Raw genomic sequence first — 14034 nt, 5'->3', positions numbered from 1 at the left:
TGGTAGAGCACTAACCTTGAGCAAAAAGAGCTCAGGGACAATGCCCAGGCCCTGAATTTAGCCCCACAACTGACAAAAAAAAAGTGTGTGTGGGGGGGGTAGATGAGGAGAACAAGCTTGGTTATTCCCAGCCTCTTTTGACTCCCTGTCTGGCCATATGGTCTCTCACTCTCACATCATTTCTGCCATGTGAGCACTAGAGTTGAGCTGATCTCTAGCTGGTACCATGCCTTTGAGCCTCCCGAATTATGAACTTCTTTATACACATTTTTGTTGTTGTTGTTGTTGGTTGTGGGGCTTGAACTCTGGGCCTGGGCACTGTCCCTGAGCTCTTCAGCTAAAGGCTAGCGCTTTACCACTTGAGCCACAATACCACTTCTGGTTTTCTTAGTAGTTTATTGGAGATAAGAGTCTCAGGGCTTTTCCTACCCAGCTGGCTTTGAAAACCGTGATCCTCAGATCTCAGCCTCCTGAGTAGCTAGAATTACAGGCGTGAGCCACCAGTTTCTTTATATACTTCTTTATAAAGTTACCCAGCCTCAGGCCTTCCAGTATAGAAAATGGATTAATACAGAGCTCTTTCTTTGGTTAAGAGCAGAATTAGTTCTTTGGAAGACGGGAATCTCAGCATTAAATACTAATTTATCTTCAGAGGGTAGGACATATCATATTCCTTACCACAGGTATTTTATGGCAAAATATCTATATAAGAAAACAAATTCTTACAGACAATGCAGAAAAGTATTCCAACAAATAAAAATATGTGGACCATCTATTAGAGGAGTAGCATCACATTTAAACTGAATGTCTATGCTAATTTCTTCCCTACCTCTCACCCTATTTATGTTTTTACACAGTGCACACATGTATAATATGGTAACATTCTTCTCTTTTTCATCTTGGTAATTCACACATGCATAAATTAAAATTTAGTCAGATTAACCTCATTCATTTTGTTTTCATTTATTTTTCTATAGTTTTATGTTATGAATATGACAGAGGAGTGAGTGAGTTATGGGCACTGTTGGCTCACATCAGTAATGCTAGCCATTCAGGAAGCTGACTTTTGAAGATCACCGTTTAAAGTCAGCCTGGGCAGAAAAATCTGAGATTCTTATCTCCAATTAACCACTAACAAGCTGGAATTAGAGCTATGGCTTCAGTGGTAGAGCACAAGCCTTGAGGGAAAAAACTCTGAGTTCAAGCTCCAGTATCAGCCCCCCCCCCCAAAAAAAAGTTATAGTCACATTAAGGAAAATGTTTTTATCAAAAAGCTGTGGAATCATAATTTTATTTTGTGGCAAAAGCTTGTAGTAAAAAGCAGAGGAAATAAACCAGGGCATAAATGGATCCTGGTGTGAATTTAGGCTGGTTTCAGAGGTACTAAATTAAATGTCTGCTATTAGAAGCCACATCAGTGGAGTCCTGGGAATAAATGTAATCAAGAGTGGGAGAATGGATTTTGCTTCTCCAAGAAGAGAATCCTGACAATAAATCGAATAACAGAACACGGTGGGGTTAACAGCTCCCTTACTCTCCGTCTTACAACACATTTAATCACCCCCCAAACTACACTTAGTTTGAACACAGCCTTTTATGTTATCCACGCAGTATTTCTCTAAGGGATCAAAATTAGAGTAAAGGTAGTATTTAGCTTCTTTAGAGCTTTATTTTTTCTTTCATAATGCAAAACATATTTGGAATAATACACATACACACGCTTGATTGCTTTGAGGGGATGAAAGGAGAGAAATAAAATATAGACCAGGTTAAGGTTTTCACCCACACTGTAAATGAAAAAGTTCACAATTACAGCTTAAACAATTAGTCCCCTCTTCTTTTTTCCAGGCTAGAAGTAGCTTACAGAAAAAACGACTAAAGATGAAACTGACGCAGGCAAATAGTGCCAAGCCTCTGGGCAGGCGGCCTGCTATCAGGCTTGCCGGTAGCAATTAATTTATGAGGCAATAATTTGCCAGTAGTATTTGTTGGGTACCTATTATGTGTCAAATGTGAACTAAAATTGAACATCAGAGATTTATAGTATCTATAATGGAAAACATAAATAGTTGGTCCAGACAAAGCACACCTTAAAAGCCTCTCCTGGATTGTCAAAAAGAAAGATGGTAGAGGTCTAGGTGTGAGGACGTCAGAGTGCCAGCAATGGGTGCAATCCTACGTCAAGTGCTGTTGTTTAAGTCCCTCCTGTGGGCCACAGTGGTATGCCAAAGCATATTTCATCAAAGATGTGTAAGGAATGCTAACAGCACAGCTCATTGCGCTCTCTCTCTCTCTCTCTCTCTCTCTCTCTCTCTCTCTCTTTCTCTCTTTCTCTCTCTCTCTCCCTCTCCCTCTCTCCCTCTCACCCTCTCTCCCTCCCTCCTTCTCTGCTCTCTGCTTACCTCCTCTATCTAAGAATATACTCTCGATTCTAGAGGCCGCAGAAAACCCACTAAACACAGCTGAATACTTTTCTTGGTAGCCAGGCTTGGCTGACACAGGTGAGCAATTTGATCCATCTCAAGTGCCTTCTGGTTAGTCAGACAATCCTGCTGATGTTTTTCATGTCCACCTTAGAGTCTTGGAAGGAACCAGCCTGGTAGAATGGAGGAGGTAGGACTGCTTTCCCCTGTGATGTGGGCGTCTTGTTCCCCAGCATTGGCAGGAGGATCAAAAACAGAAGCCATAGATAGTGCTTCACGATAGACTCTAATTACTCTAACAACTGTGTGTTTAAGCACATGAACTGACAATAGAATCAACAACAGACTGAAAAGTCTAACCAAGTGGCAAATCTCAGTATAAATGATAACCACTATCATTTTTATTTCCAATTAGCTTTTTAATACATACCTTATCTGTGCCTGGTACTCTGCTAGGGAGGTTGGAAATACTGCCAGGTTGGTGTTAGTCATATTGCTCTGGTTGTTTGATTTGACCTGGAACCTATAGGCGCTCAGTTGTTACTCAGAAAAGAACTTTGTTGCTCTTTTTTGGTGTGTTTACTGATACAAGGGCTCAAGAGCCTAGGTGCTGTCCCTTAGGTTTTTTAGCTCAGGGCTGAGTCTACTACTTGAGCCATACCTCCTCACCAGTTTTTGGCTGTTAATTGGAGGTAAGAGTCCAGTAGAATTTTCCTGCCCTGACTGGCTTCAAACCTCAATCCTCAGATCTCACCCTCCTGAGTAGCTATGATTATCATCATGAATTTTCAGTGCTGGCTTACTTTGTTGCTCTTGTGGATCCTCAAAAGTATATACAAAGCCGGGTGCTGGTGGCTCATGCCTGTAATCCTAGCTACTCAGGAGCCTGAGATCTGAGGATCACGGTTCAAAGCCAACCACGGCAGGAAACTCCATAAGACTCTTATCTCCAATTAAGCACCAGAAAACCAGAAGTGGTGCCATAGCTCAAGTGGTAAAGCGCTCCCTTGAGCTAAAGAGCTGAGGGACAGCATCCAAGCCCAGAGTTCAAGCCCATGTCCCAAAAAAAAAAAAAAAAAAAGTATAGACAAGACCTTTCTTCCAAGTTCAGTGAGAAGTCTCAAAAGCTAATGCACTGAAAAAAATTCCTTTAGTTCTATAGTTTCTTTTATTCTCAGACTGTCATTTCCCACTTATATGCTTTTGGTGAATCACACTGGCACTAGCAGTACCATGTCTAATTACAGCTCTCACAAGCAAAGAACAGAGAAAAGGAAAGCAAAACACTTTGAAATTTAGAGCACCAGTGTTTCCTTCAACCCACTGATTAACCCTTGCTATAAGTAGGGTCTGAATGCTAATTGTTCATAATTTCCACCTTACTGTAAGTAATCATTAAAATTAGTAGGCCTTTGGGAAAAAAAAAAGTATAGTGTTCCAGATTTACATATGCTTTAGTAACTCTCAATCTAGTATAGGAGATAGTAATTTCAGTCTTGTCCAGGTAACCTAGAATTCTTGTCTTATAAATTGACGTTTTTATTGCTGTGCTGAGGGAGACTGATGAAAGTTAAGTAGGTCACTTGCTACTGACAGGTCCTTTGACAGCATGGAGAGACTGAAAGGAAGCTCTGCTGCTCTTCCATTGTCAATATCTTTGAAAATAGGTAAATCTTGAAAAGAAGTTGACTGCACTGGAGATAGTTGCAGTTCAGTCTCACAGATTTCAATACTTTGAGTACTGAGGGGGTCCACCACATTCCTCTGTCTCTGTCTCTGTCTGTTTGTCTCTCTCTGGTGCTTGATCTCAGAACTAGGGTGTGCTTCCTTAGCTTTTTCTGTCAAGGCTGGTGCTTTACAACTTGAACTACAACATCACTTCTAGCTTTTGGTCGTTAATGGATAAGAGTCTCACAGACTTTCCTGCCCATCTGGCTTTGAACTGTGATTCTCAAATCTCAGCTTCCTCAACAGCGAGGATTACAGGTATAATCCTTTGGGGCCTAGCTGGCCTACCACATTCTAAGTCTTAAAGGTGAGGATCACACTTCATTTTTTTTAATCCATCATAGTAACAAAGTGGCTCAAAGTTCAGACAGGAATCATGGTTGTGAGCTGGGTCAGTTTCATCACATTAGGGAATAAAGACTAGTTACAGAATTTTTGTGGATAGGTTTTGTTGTATAAATACTCAGAAAAGTAAGGAAGACAAAATATATCTTTGGCTGCTACTCAGCCAGACCTTAGAGCTATCTAGAATGACATTCAGGATGTTATAGAAGTTCAAAGAAGCTGGGTGCCAGTGGCTCATTCTTATAATCCAAGCTACTCACAAGACAGATCTGAAGATCACGGTTCAAAGCCAGCCCAGGAAGTAAAGTCTGTGAGACTCTTATTGCCAGTTAATTACCAATGAGCCAGAAGTGGAGCTGTGGATCAAGTGGTAGAGTACCAGCCCCGAGTGATAAAAAGCTAAGGAACAATGAGTGTCCAGGCCCTGAGTTCAAGCCTTAGTACTGGCACCAGTATCCTTTGTTGTATTATACCTATATGTATTCTTGTCACATAGTAGATACTCAAGTGTTCCTTTAATAAATGAATTTCTAATACTTCACTCTGTTGTATTGACCTACTCTGTTCTATACTCCCAAGGAATGATGTATATACAGCATGCCTTCCATGTACCTACAGTCTCTGCTGCTTCATGGCTCTTGCTAATTTCCTTCTCTCAGCCTCTTCCCCTTTTCATGCCATAGCATTGTGTGCAGATTGTATATCTCATTCAGATAGAGACATTCTGGTTGGATGGGTCCACCATTATATTGCAATACAACAGGCCCTCATAGTTGTACTGAGCACTGGTGAAATTATCTGTGATCAGCTTGCAAGGTCACAAGAGTATAAGGTATGATGCTCATAGAGGAATGTGGTTAGGCAGACACTTAGAATGTTGTTCCCATAATAATAAGTTAGAGTCTGCTTGGTATTCGGTTTTGTTCTAGACCAGATTCTAAGATATGGGGAAGCACCATATCAGGCTAGTTCATTGTCGCATTCCCAGAACTTGGCACAGAGTTTGGTACATAATAGGCACTGGAAAAATACTGGCTGAATACAAGCTGAAGTCTCCAGTCTATGATTTAGATGTAGGATGGACATAGTGGGAAAAGTTAAGGAATAAGTAGACTGTACTTAAACACCTTTTGTCATATAAACAATTTTTTTAAGTGGCAGGCTACATAAGGCTTCTAATCAGAGAAACTCAGACCTAGAGACTCTATCTTGTTTTACTTTTGCGTTGGTTTGGAAAGCAGTGAGTACAACACAGAGCTTCTCATTAGTGGATGGGTCCTTGTAGAGGAACTTTACTTTTTCCCAGGGGATGCTACCCTCCTAAAATTCATTACAGCAAGGCTTCTGAAGCAAAAATGCTTCCAGGAACATTATCAGGGTTACAATTTGTTGAAGAGGCTGCTACATATTGGCCTATTTAAATTAAGCTGGATTTGTTTGTTTGTTTCCAGACCTTGAACTTGTTAGGCAAAGCACCCTATCAGTTAAGCTACGCTGCTAGCCTTTTTGGTGTTAGTTATTTTTTTGAGGTGGGTCTGGCTGGGTTATACTGTGGTCCTATTTAGGCTTCTTCAGGTCAGTTAGATGACAGATGTGCACTTAGTGGGTCCAGTCATTGACTTAGATGGAGTCTGAAGATTTTTTTTTTTTTTTTTGCCTGGACTAGCCTGGAACCATGATCCTCTTATCTCTGACTCCTCAGTAGCTAAAGGCTAATCCACATGCATGGCTTCAGCTGGAAGTAGTGTTTTAAAAAATTACTGTTGTTTTGGAGGCTGGGAAGGTGGCTCAGTGGTAGATTGTTTGCCTTGCTTACATGAGGTCCTAGGTTTGATTCCTCAGCACCACATAAGCAGAAAAAGCCAGAAGTAGTACTGTGGCTTAAGTGGTACATCCCTAACCTTGAGCTGAAGAGCTGAGGAACAGTGCCCAGGCCTAGAGTTCAGGCCCCATGACCCACTAAAAATAGATAGATAGATAGATAGATAGATAGATAGATAGATAGATAGATAGATAGATAGATAGATAGATAGATAGATAGATAGACAGACAGACAGACAGATAATGTTGTTTCAGAGGTAATATACAGTGGGGTTACCTTTATGTCAGGTAATAAGTACATTTCCTTCCTTTTGCATAGTGTCATCTGTTCCCTCATTCCCTCCCAGCTCCTCCCACAAGTTGCGTAGTTCACTTCCATAAATGTCCAGTGCAGCCAGTGAGCTCTGCTGCTGCAGTTGTTTCACCCATTTCCCACTGATTCTGTGTCCTCCCCCACCTTCCCTCAGATGTGCACGTGTATATACTGTACACGAGGTAAAGAACACAGTCATCAGAAAACATAAAGGCAAATTAAGAAATGGTCCTTTGTTTCCTTATCTTTGGAGTTCATGTCAGTATGTATATAATTCTATATCCATACGAAGAGGAGCTTGGGTTTTACAACTTGGTTTTCTCCTGAGGCTATCCTCTTTTGGTTTCACTGTATGGGAGCATCTAGACTCCTATATAGTTTGTCATATCCCATTGCGTTTTAAGTCTATAACTTCTGCATATCCACCATTTGCCTCTCTGATTTGACTTACCTCACTGAACATGATTTGTTCTAGTTCCATCCATTTCCCCAAGAATGCCATTATTTTATCCTTTCTAATGGCGGTGTAAAATTCTATTGTATAAGCACCGCATGTTTTGAGTCCATTCATCTATTGAGGGGCATCTGGGTTGTTTCCATATCTTGGTTGAGATGGAAGTCTTGATTTTTTTTTTAAAGCTGTCTTTAGGGCTAATGTTTCTTGATTTCTACCTCCCTCTCTCCACCATGATATGCTCAACCACCATTACCAACTTGGTTCATTGTCCACTATCTTTGACTCAACAGAAGAATTAGGACTATTTTGAAAGTTGAGTTTAAGTTCACTATGGCTCCCCATTTGGGTCTCCCTTAACTTTTTATTTTTGCGCGCGTGCGCGCGTGCGCGCGTGCGCGCGTGCGCGCGCGCGCGCGTGCGTGCGTGTGTGTGTGTGTGTGTGTGTGTGTGTGTGTGTGTGTGTGTCCATATGGGGATTAAACTCAGTACCTAGGAGCTGTCCTTTAGCTTTTTTGTTTGTTTCTTTTTCTCTTGAGCCTCACCTCCACTTCCAGCTTTTTGGTGGTTAATTGGAAAGTTGAGTCTCACAGACTTTCTTGCCTAGGCTGGCTTCAAACCATGGTCCTCCAGTCTCAGCATCCTGAGTAGCTAGGATTATAGGCATGAACTACCAGCACCTGGCTTCACTCACATTTTGACTGGTGTAGTATTAGGTATCTATCACTCTGCTTTGTACAAAGGGGCCTAATCAACACTTGAGTTAGTATAATTTAATTAGGGCATCATTTCAACTTAACAGCATTTTAGTTTTGTCATAAATGTTATCATGAACATGTTTGCCATCTTGACTCTAGTTGAACGGAGAAATAAAAATAAAGGCAATGTGGAGGCATTATATAGCCCTACAGCCAGTAAGTGGCCAGAGTGGCTCTGCCACTTTATAATATGGCTTTAGGCAAGGTATTTAAACCTTATCTGACCCTACTTCTCTGTCTGCCAGGTAGGAGGAACTATATAGTACTTATGTGATGGGGGAGTAGTAGTAGGATTTAGAGGGAATGTATTAGAAACTCTTGCCTGACAAAAGCACTCAGAAAGCACTCAATACCATTAGGAATTACCGTTGTCAAGAGATTAAGAGAGTGGTTTTGAAATACACACACACACACACAAACACACACACACACACACACACACACATACACACACATGATTATTATTTGTAGTACTAGAGTTTGACCTTTAGCTTTCTTTGTACTTGCTAAGCAGACATTGTACCACTTAAGCTATTTTCTTTTGTTCTCTCTCTCCGCCCAACTGGTAATGGGGCTTGAACTCAGGGCCCAGATGCTTTCCCTTGGATTTTTTGCTCAAGGCTGATGTTCTACTACTTGAGCCACAGCTCCACTTCCTGCTTTTTGGTAGTTAACTGGAGATAAGAATCTCACAAACTTTCCTGCTTGGACTGTCCTCAGATCTCAGCCTCTCCTGAGTAGCTGGGATTATAGGTATGAGCCATTGGCACTTGGCAAGTTTCTTGTTTTTAAGGTAGGGTCTCACTGTATGCCTAAGCCTGTCTGGACTGCCATTTGTGCTCCCTTTGCTAATGCAATGGCGGGTTTATGCTATTTACCCAACCATCCTGCTTCCCCATAGCTTGGGGTGACAAACGTGCACCAGTGCTCCCAGCTGTTGGTTGAGATGAAATCTCATGAACTTCTGCTTGAGCTGGCCTGGCTTCCAACCATGATACCCCGTTTTCATCCCCAAAATAGCTAGGATTATAGGCTTGAGCCTCTGTACCTGGTGGAAACATATGTCTTCTTGAAAACATGAGATAATAGGAATTCAGCAATATAGGTTCCCTGCCCACTATTTCTGTAGTTTTGTGTATCAAGCTTTAGGAGAAAACAAGATACAGTTTTTGTCTTTGTAATATGCAAACTAACCATAAACAAAGCACAAATACTGTTTTTTTTTTTCTATTCAGAGGTAAATAACATCTAGACCTGTAAGTTCAAGCTCTTCTGCTGAATAGTTTTTGAAATCCATTGAGGCATTTCTAGGGAAGTGTATCATAGAGCATACATAGGAAGAACTGACTGTCTTTTCATAGTGTGATTTCTGGTGATACTGTCCTAAAGAAAAACTTTACAAATGTGAGTAATGAAAAAATTGGACTGCTATCTGAAAGACATTGACCTATTAATCTGATTTTTCCTTTGTGTTTTTCTAGGGGAGACAGGCATTGGCAAATCAACGTTAATGGACACTTTGTTCAATACCAAATTTGAAAGTGACCCAGCTACTCACAACGAACCAGGTGTCCGGTTAAAAGCCAGAAGTTATGAGCTTCAGGAAAGCAACGTTAGGCTGAAGCTAACCATTGTTGACACTGTAGGATTTGGAGACCAGATAAATAAAGATGACAGGTACATGTTGGGATTTTGTGGGGATAAAAATGGATGAGGAGGGCTGGGAAGGTGGCTCAGTGGTAAAGCACTTGCCTTGCATGCCTGAGGCCCTGGGTTCAATTCCTCAGCACCATATAAGCAAAAAGAAAAAGTCGGAAGTGGCGCTGTGGCTCAAGTGGTAGAGCACTAGCCTTGAGCTAAAGAGCTGAGGGACAGTGCCCAGGCCCAGAGTTCAGGCCCCATGACCAGACCAAAAAAAAAATATATGGATGAGGAGCTATAAAAATCCGTCGTCCTATGGGCTGGGAAGGTGGCTCAGTGGTAGAGCGCTTGCCTTGCATGCCATGAGGCCCTGGGTTCGATTCCTCAGCACCACATAAGAAAAAAAAAAAAGGCAAAAATCTATCCTAGGTGAATTCAAAGGAGTTAAGTGGCTGGATGCTCTTCAAGTTGTGGATCTTGGTCCTCTTATTATGTGAAAAATATGACATCTTCATCCTCAGAGAAAATTTCTAACAATATTCTTCCTTGAGGTCAGAATCAGAAAACAAAATTGATTCTTGCTGGTATAAAGACCCTTTCTGAGTTATTTATTTATTTGTTTGTTTGTTTATTTATTTATTTTTGTGCCTGTCTTGGGGCTTGAATTCAAGCACTGGGCACTCTCCCTGAGCTTCTAGCTAGAGGTTAATACTCTACCACTTGAGCCATAGCTCCACTTCTGGCTTTTTGATGGTTAATTGGAGATAAAAGTCTCACAGACTTTCCTGCCCAGGCTAGCTTCAAGCCATGGTCCTCAGATCTCAGCCTCCTGAATAGCTAGAATTACAAGTGTGAGCCACTGGCGCCCGCTCTCTTTCTGAGTTTTTATAAGAAGGAGTAAATTAGCTTATGTAATTTTTTTCCAGGAAGGTCTTGGAGCCAGGTTTTAGGCTTTTTCCACCAAGAAAGGCAATTTAGTGAAATATGTAATCACTCTGTAAAAGTGTTAGCAGAAAGGCCTCTTTAAACTTCATCCTCTTTAAACTTCTCAATATCTGTGATTACAGGGATGGCCCTAGAACCTCTACCTGACCTGTCTAATTGTCTTCTCTGTTATTTCTTGCATGAAGCTGCTGCCTGTGTTATTCTCTTTTACAGGTTATGTATGGTTACATCTGCTTGGCAGACATGAAGCCACATGCAGAAAACTAACTGGAAGATTTGGGTATTCACTTATTTTTAGCTGTGCAAAATATGAAGGCATTAAAGAGCAGAAGGAATTTGGAAAGAACAACGGTCATGTTTCCCTAGACTTTGTCTAGGACAGAACGAAATATTTGATTTAATCACCAAATTTTTACTGATTTGGATGAGAACTGAGAGTCACTATGCTTTGTATGCTTTTTTATTTTTTTTTGAGAAGCCACAGCTTAGGATTTAGGAGAACACATTGCAGTCTGGGTTTGCTAGTGACAAGCCATGGACCTTAGGAATGTATCTCTGGCTACATCTCCTTAAGAATGTACTGAGGGAATTGCACTAGGTATTCTCTTAAGTGTAGTCCAATATGATACTTCATGTAGTACTGTACTTATGTGGAGGCCTAAGGAAGGTCACTGTGTAGATTACACCTTAAAGAAGGATATAGTATTTAAAATGGGTTAGCCTGTAGTTTCATGGCATTTGACAAAATAATAATCCCTAAAAAACACGTTTTAATGGATGACCTTAATGAATTTCCAGTTGGCACATAACTTTAATATTGATGGCATGAGGCACTCGGGAATCTTTCTGTAAAGGATTTAAGTCTTCCTCTAGGCTGCTCAAAGCGGGGCAGCACCTAAGCTGAGTACTGGTAATCCTTGCTACTCTGGAGTCTGAGACCTTAATTAATTGGAGATTATATAATAATCTCCAGTTAATCAGTCAGAAAAATGTTGGATTGGAGGCATAGCTCAAGTGGTAGATCCCTGAACAAGAAAGCTGAGAGCATGAGGTCCTGAGTTCAAGCCCCAGTCCTGTTACCTTAACATTCTCCCCTCCCCCCACAAAAAAAGAGGGCAGCACTTTGGATATAGTATCATCACATTGGTTCTAACAATAATAGCTGGAGTGTTAGTCAAGCTTAATGAATTCAGGTCACTTGATGAGTTAAGGATCCAGCTCTAAGCAGAAAAGATTTGTTAAGCTAATTAGGTATCTTATAAAATAGAGGTCTTGTTTAACTTACTTAAGACATAAGGTTTTTGTTTTTTGTTTTTTGTTTTGGTCCGGTTATGGAGCCTGAACTCTGGGCCTGGGCGCTGTCCCTCAGCTCTTCAGCTCAAGGCTAGCGCTCTACCACTTGAGCCACAGCGCCACTTCCGGTTTTTTTTTCTTTTTTGCTTATGTGGTGCTGAGGAATTGAACCCAGGGCCTCAGGCATGCAAGGCAAGCGCTCTACCACTGAGCCACCTTCCCAGCCCAAGACATAAGGTATTTTTAAGGCCTTTTGGGCTAGTAGTTTGTGTGTAAAGACTCCCAGCTACCAGTGATTCCATGCATGTGTATTTATTGGTACTGACTATGGCTCATCACATCAACTGTAAAATACAGTTAAAAATACTATAGTGAGTTTTATTTTCATACAACACATGTTCCATTTGTAAAATCATATAAGTTTGGGTTGTCACTGTGAGCTGGCTTTTTCTCTTATCTGTGGGAAGCTGTACAGTACATGACCCATATGCTAATACCAAGATTTTCTCATATTCTTTGTTTGTTTGTTTGTTTGTTTTTTGGGTCCGGTCATGGGGCCTGAACTCTGGGCCTGGGTGCTGGCCCTCAGCTCTTCAGCCCAAGGCTAGTGCTCTATCACTTGAGCCACAGCGCCCCTTCTGGCTTTTTTTTCTTTTCTGCTTATATGGTGCTGAGGAATCCAACCCAGGGCCTCTGGCATGCAAGGCATGTGCTCTACCACTGAGCCACCTTCCCAGCCCCTCATATTCTCTTTCTTAAATTACCAATCCTATTCTTAATCTCTACTTCAAACATCCTGACTATTTAAAATATTACATTCATTTTCCAGAGAAAGTTAAAATTGTCCCAGGACCAAAGATGATTCTAGAGTGAGGCTTCCAGAGATGTTTTGAGGCATTGACAGCATTATGGGAATGTCTTGCCCTTAGAGTGACCAGTATGTAGAAATTAGTCACAATATGCTTACGGCCCAGAAACTGCACTGATTTCATGGTTTTCCCTCCAAATTTGTGTGTGTGTGTGTTACAAAGAGGAATTTTAACTACATTTATGTAGAAATGTATAATATCTAGATAAACTTTAATTGCCTCTAATATCAATATTAGCCCTACAGTAATAACAGAGAAATAATTTATTCCTTAGCTGAGCTCTAGGCTCTGTTTTAATCTATGGAGCACTTTAACTGCTCTTCAGTCAATGTTGTCCTATGATAACCACAGCAATTGTTACATATAGTAAGATATGATTTTGCATCTGGCCCAAATGAACTATCTGTACATTATATTGGGACAGGGACAGCTGAGCTCTGATCCTGTAGCCAAACACTTATTTTGACCTCAATGCCAAGGAATGATGAAGATGTTACAGCCTGAAGGCTCTTGTACTGCCATGTGAAGGGAGAGAAAACCCCAGTGAGAAAAAAAGGACACAAGGTACACTGTGGTAGCTGGGGAGAGAGCCAGGGACTTCTGTTGTTTGCAGGATTACAGCGCATACTCAGAGCAGGACCTGTTCTCCAGTTCTTAGACCAAGAGAGATATCTCCCTGGGGTTAAGGAATGCAATGATTGCATGTTTCCTGACTGGGCTTTTTCAGGATTCCCACAGGAATGAGAACTATCTTGCATGCAGCACATAGCTACAGGAATTTTAAATTCCATGGGCTTCTCCAGCTCAGAGTCATTGCCACTCCCCTAACCAGGGACTTTTCCTGAGGCTGGTGGGTTTTCAATCCTCAGTACTAAGCATCAAATAGCTAGGCTAGTACAATGCAGAGCCTCACACTTGTAGCTAGAGTCCTCTTTAAGAAATGATCTGACTCATTTGGGTCAAATAATAGTTTCCAAGGAGATTCAGAAGAGAGGAAGTGTGATATTAACCTAACCTAGATACCAAATATTTTTTTTCCTCTGAAATTTCTTGACAGCTGATTGCATAACCTCTTTGAATGACATTTGAAAGTCTGTTGCCTGTGTCTCAGAAGGAATTGTTATTGCTGTTGGCTATAAACCCAAATGACTTGTTGAATACAGATATTCCATCAAAAGATTTGAAGTGGCATATTCATTTTTGCATCCGCATGTAACTATTACCCGAACCCATGATTTTTTTAAAAAAAAACATACTTCTCTGACATAGATGCAAGACTTTAAGAATGTCCCAGTTTGTTTATGTAGGTTTGAGGCATATGAGCATTCCTGCATTATTATCTGCCTCTAGCCAGGCTAGCTAGAAGGAGACTGGAAAGGAGATCTGGTGAGGTTTCCTGTTAGGCTTAAGTCTTTGTTGTTCAAGAGTTTATTTGATTTGGATG

General features: G+C 41.0%; 1 protein-coding gene across 9 annotated transcripts in view; it reads left to right on the top strand.

The window, feature by feature from the left end:
• Septin11 (septin 11) overlaps positions 1-14034 on the top strand; it is a 93858-nt gene that overhangs the window by 53024 nt on the left and 26800 nt on the right. For all 9 annotated transcript variants that reach the window (XR_011369996.1, XM_070012730.1, XM_070012728.1 and 6 more), the window contains exon 3: positions 9324-9519. Coding sequence is in view for 8 of the 9 variants with exons in the window: in XM_070012730.1 (XP_069868831.1) it covers positions 9324-9519 (196 nt within the window). In the remaining variant the exon portion in view is untranslated. The remainder of the gene's footprint in view (positions 1-9323; positions 9520-14034) is intronic.

Source organism: Dipodomys merriami, unplaced genomic scaffold (assembly GCF_024711535.1).
Source record: "Dipodomys merriami isolate MVZ:Mamm:240054 unplaced genomic scaffold, mDipMer1.0.p SCAF_9, whole genome shotgun sequence".
Taxonomy (NCBI): Eukaryota; Metazoa; Chordata; class Mammalia; order Rodentia; family Heteromyidae; genus Dipodomys; species Dipodomys merriami.
The sequence above is the reverse complement of the archived record's forward strand: the minus strand, read 5'-3'. Positions and strand labels throughout refer to the sequence as shown.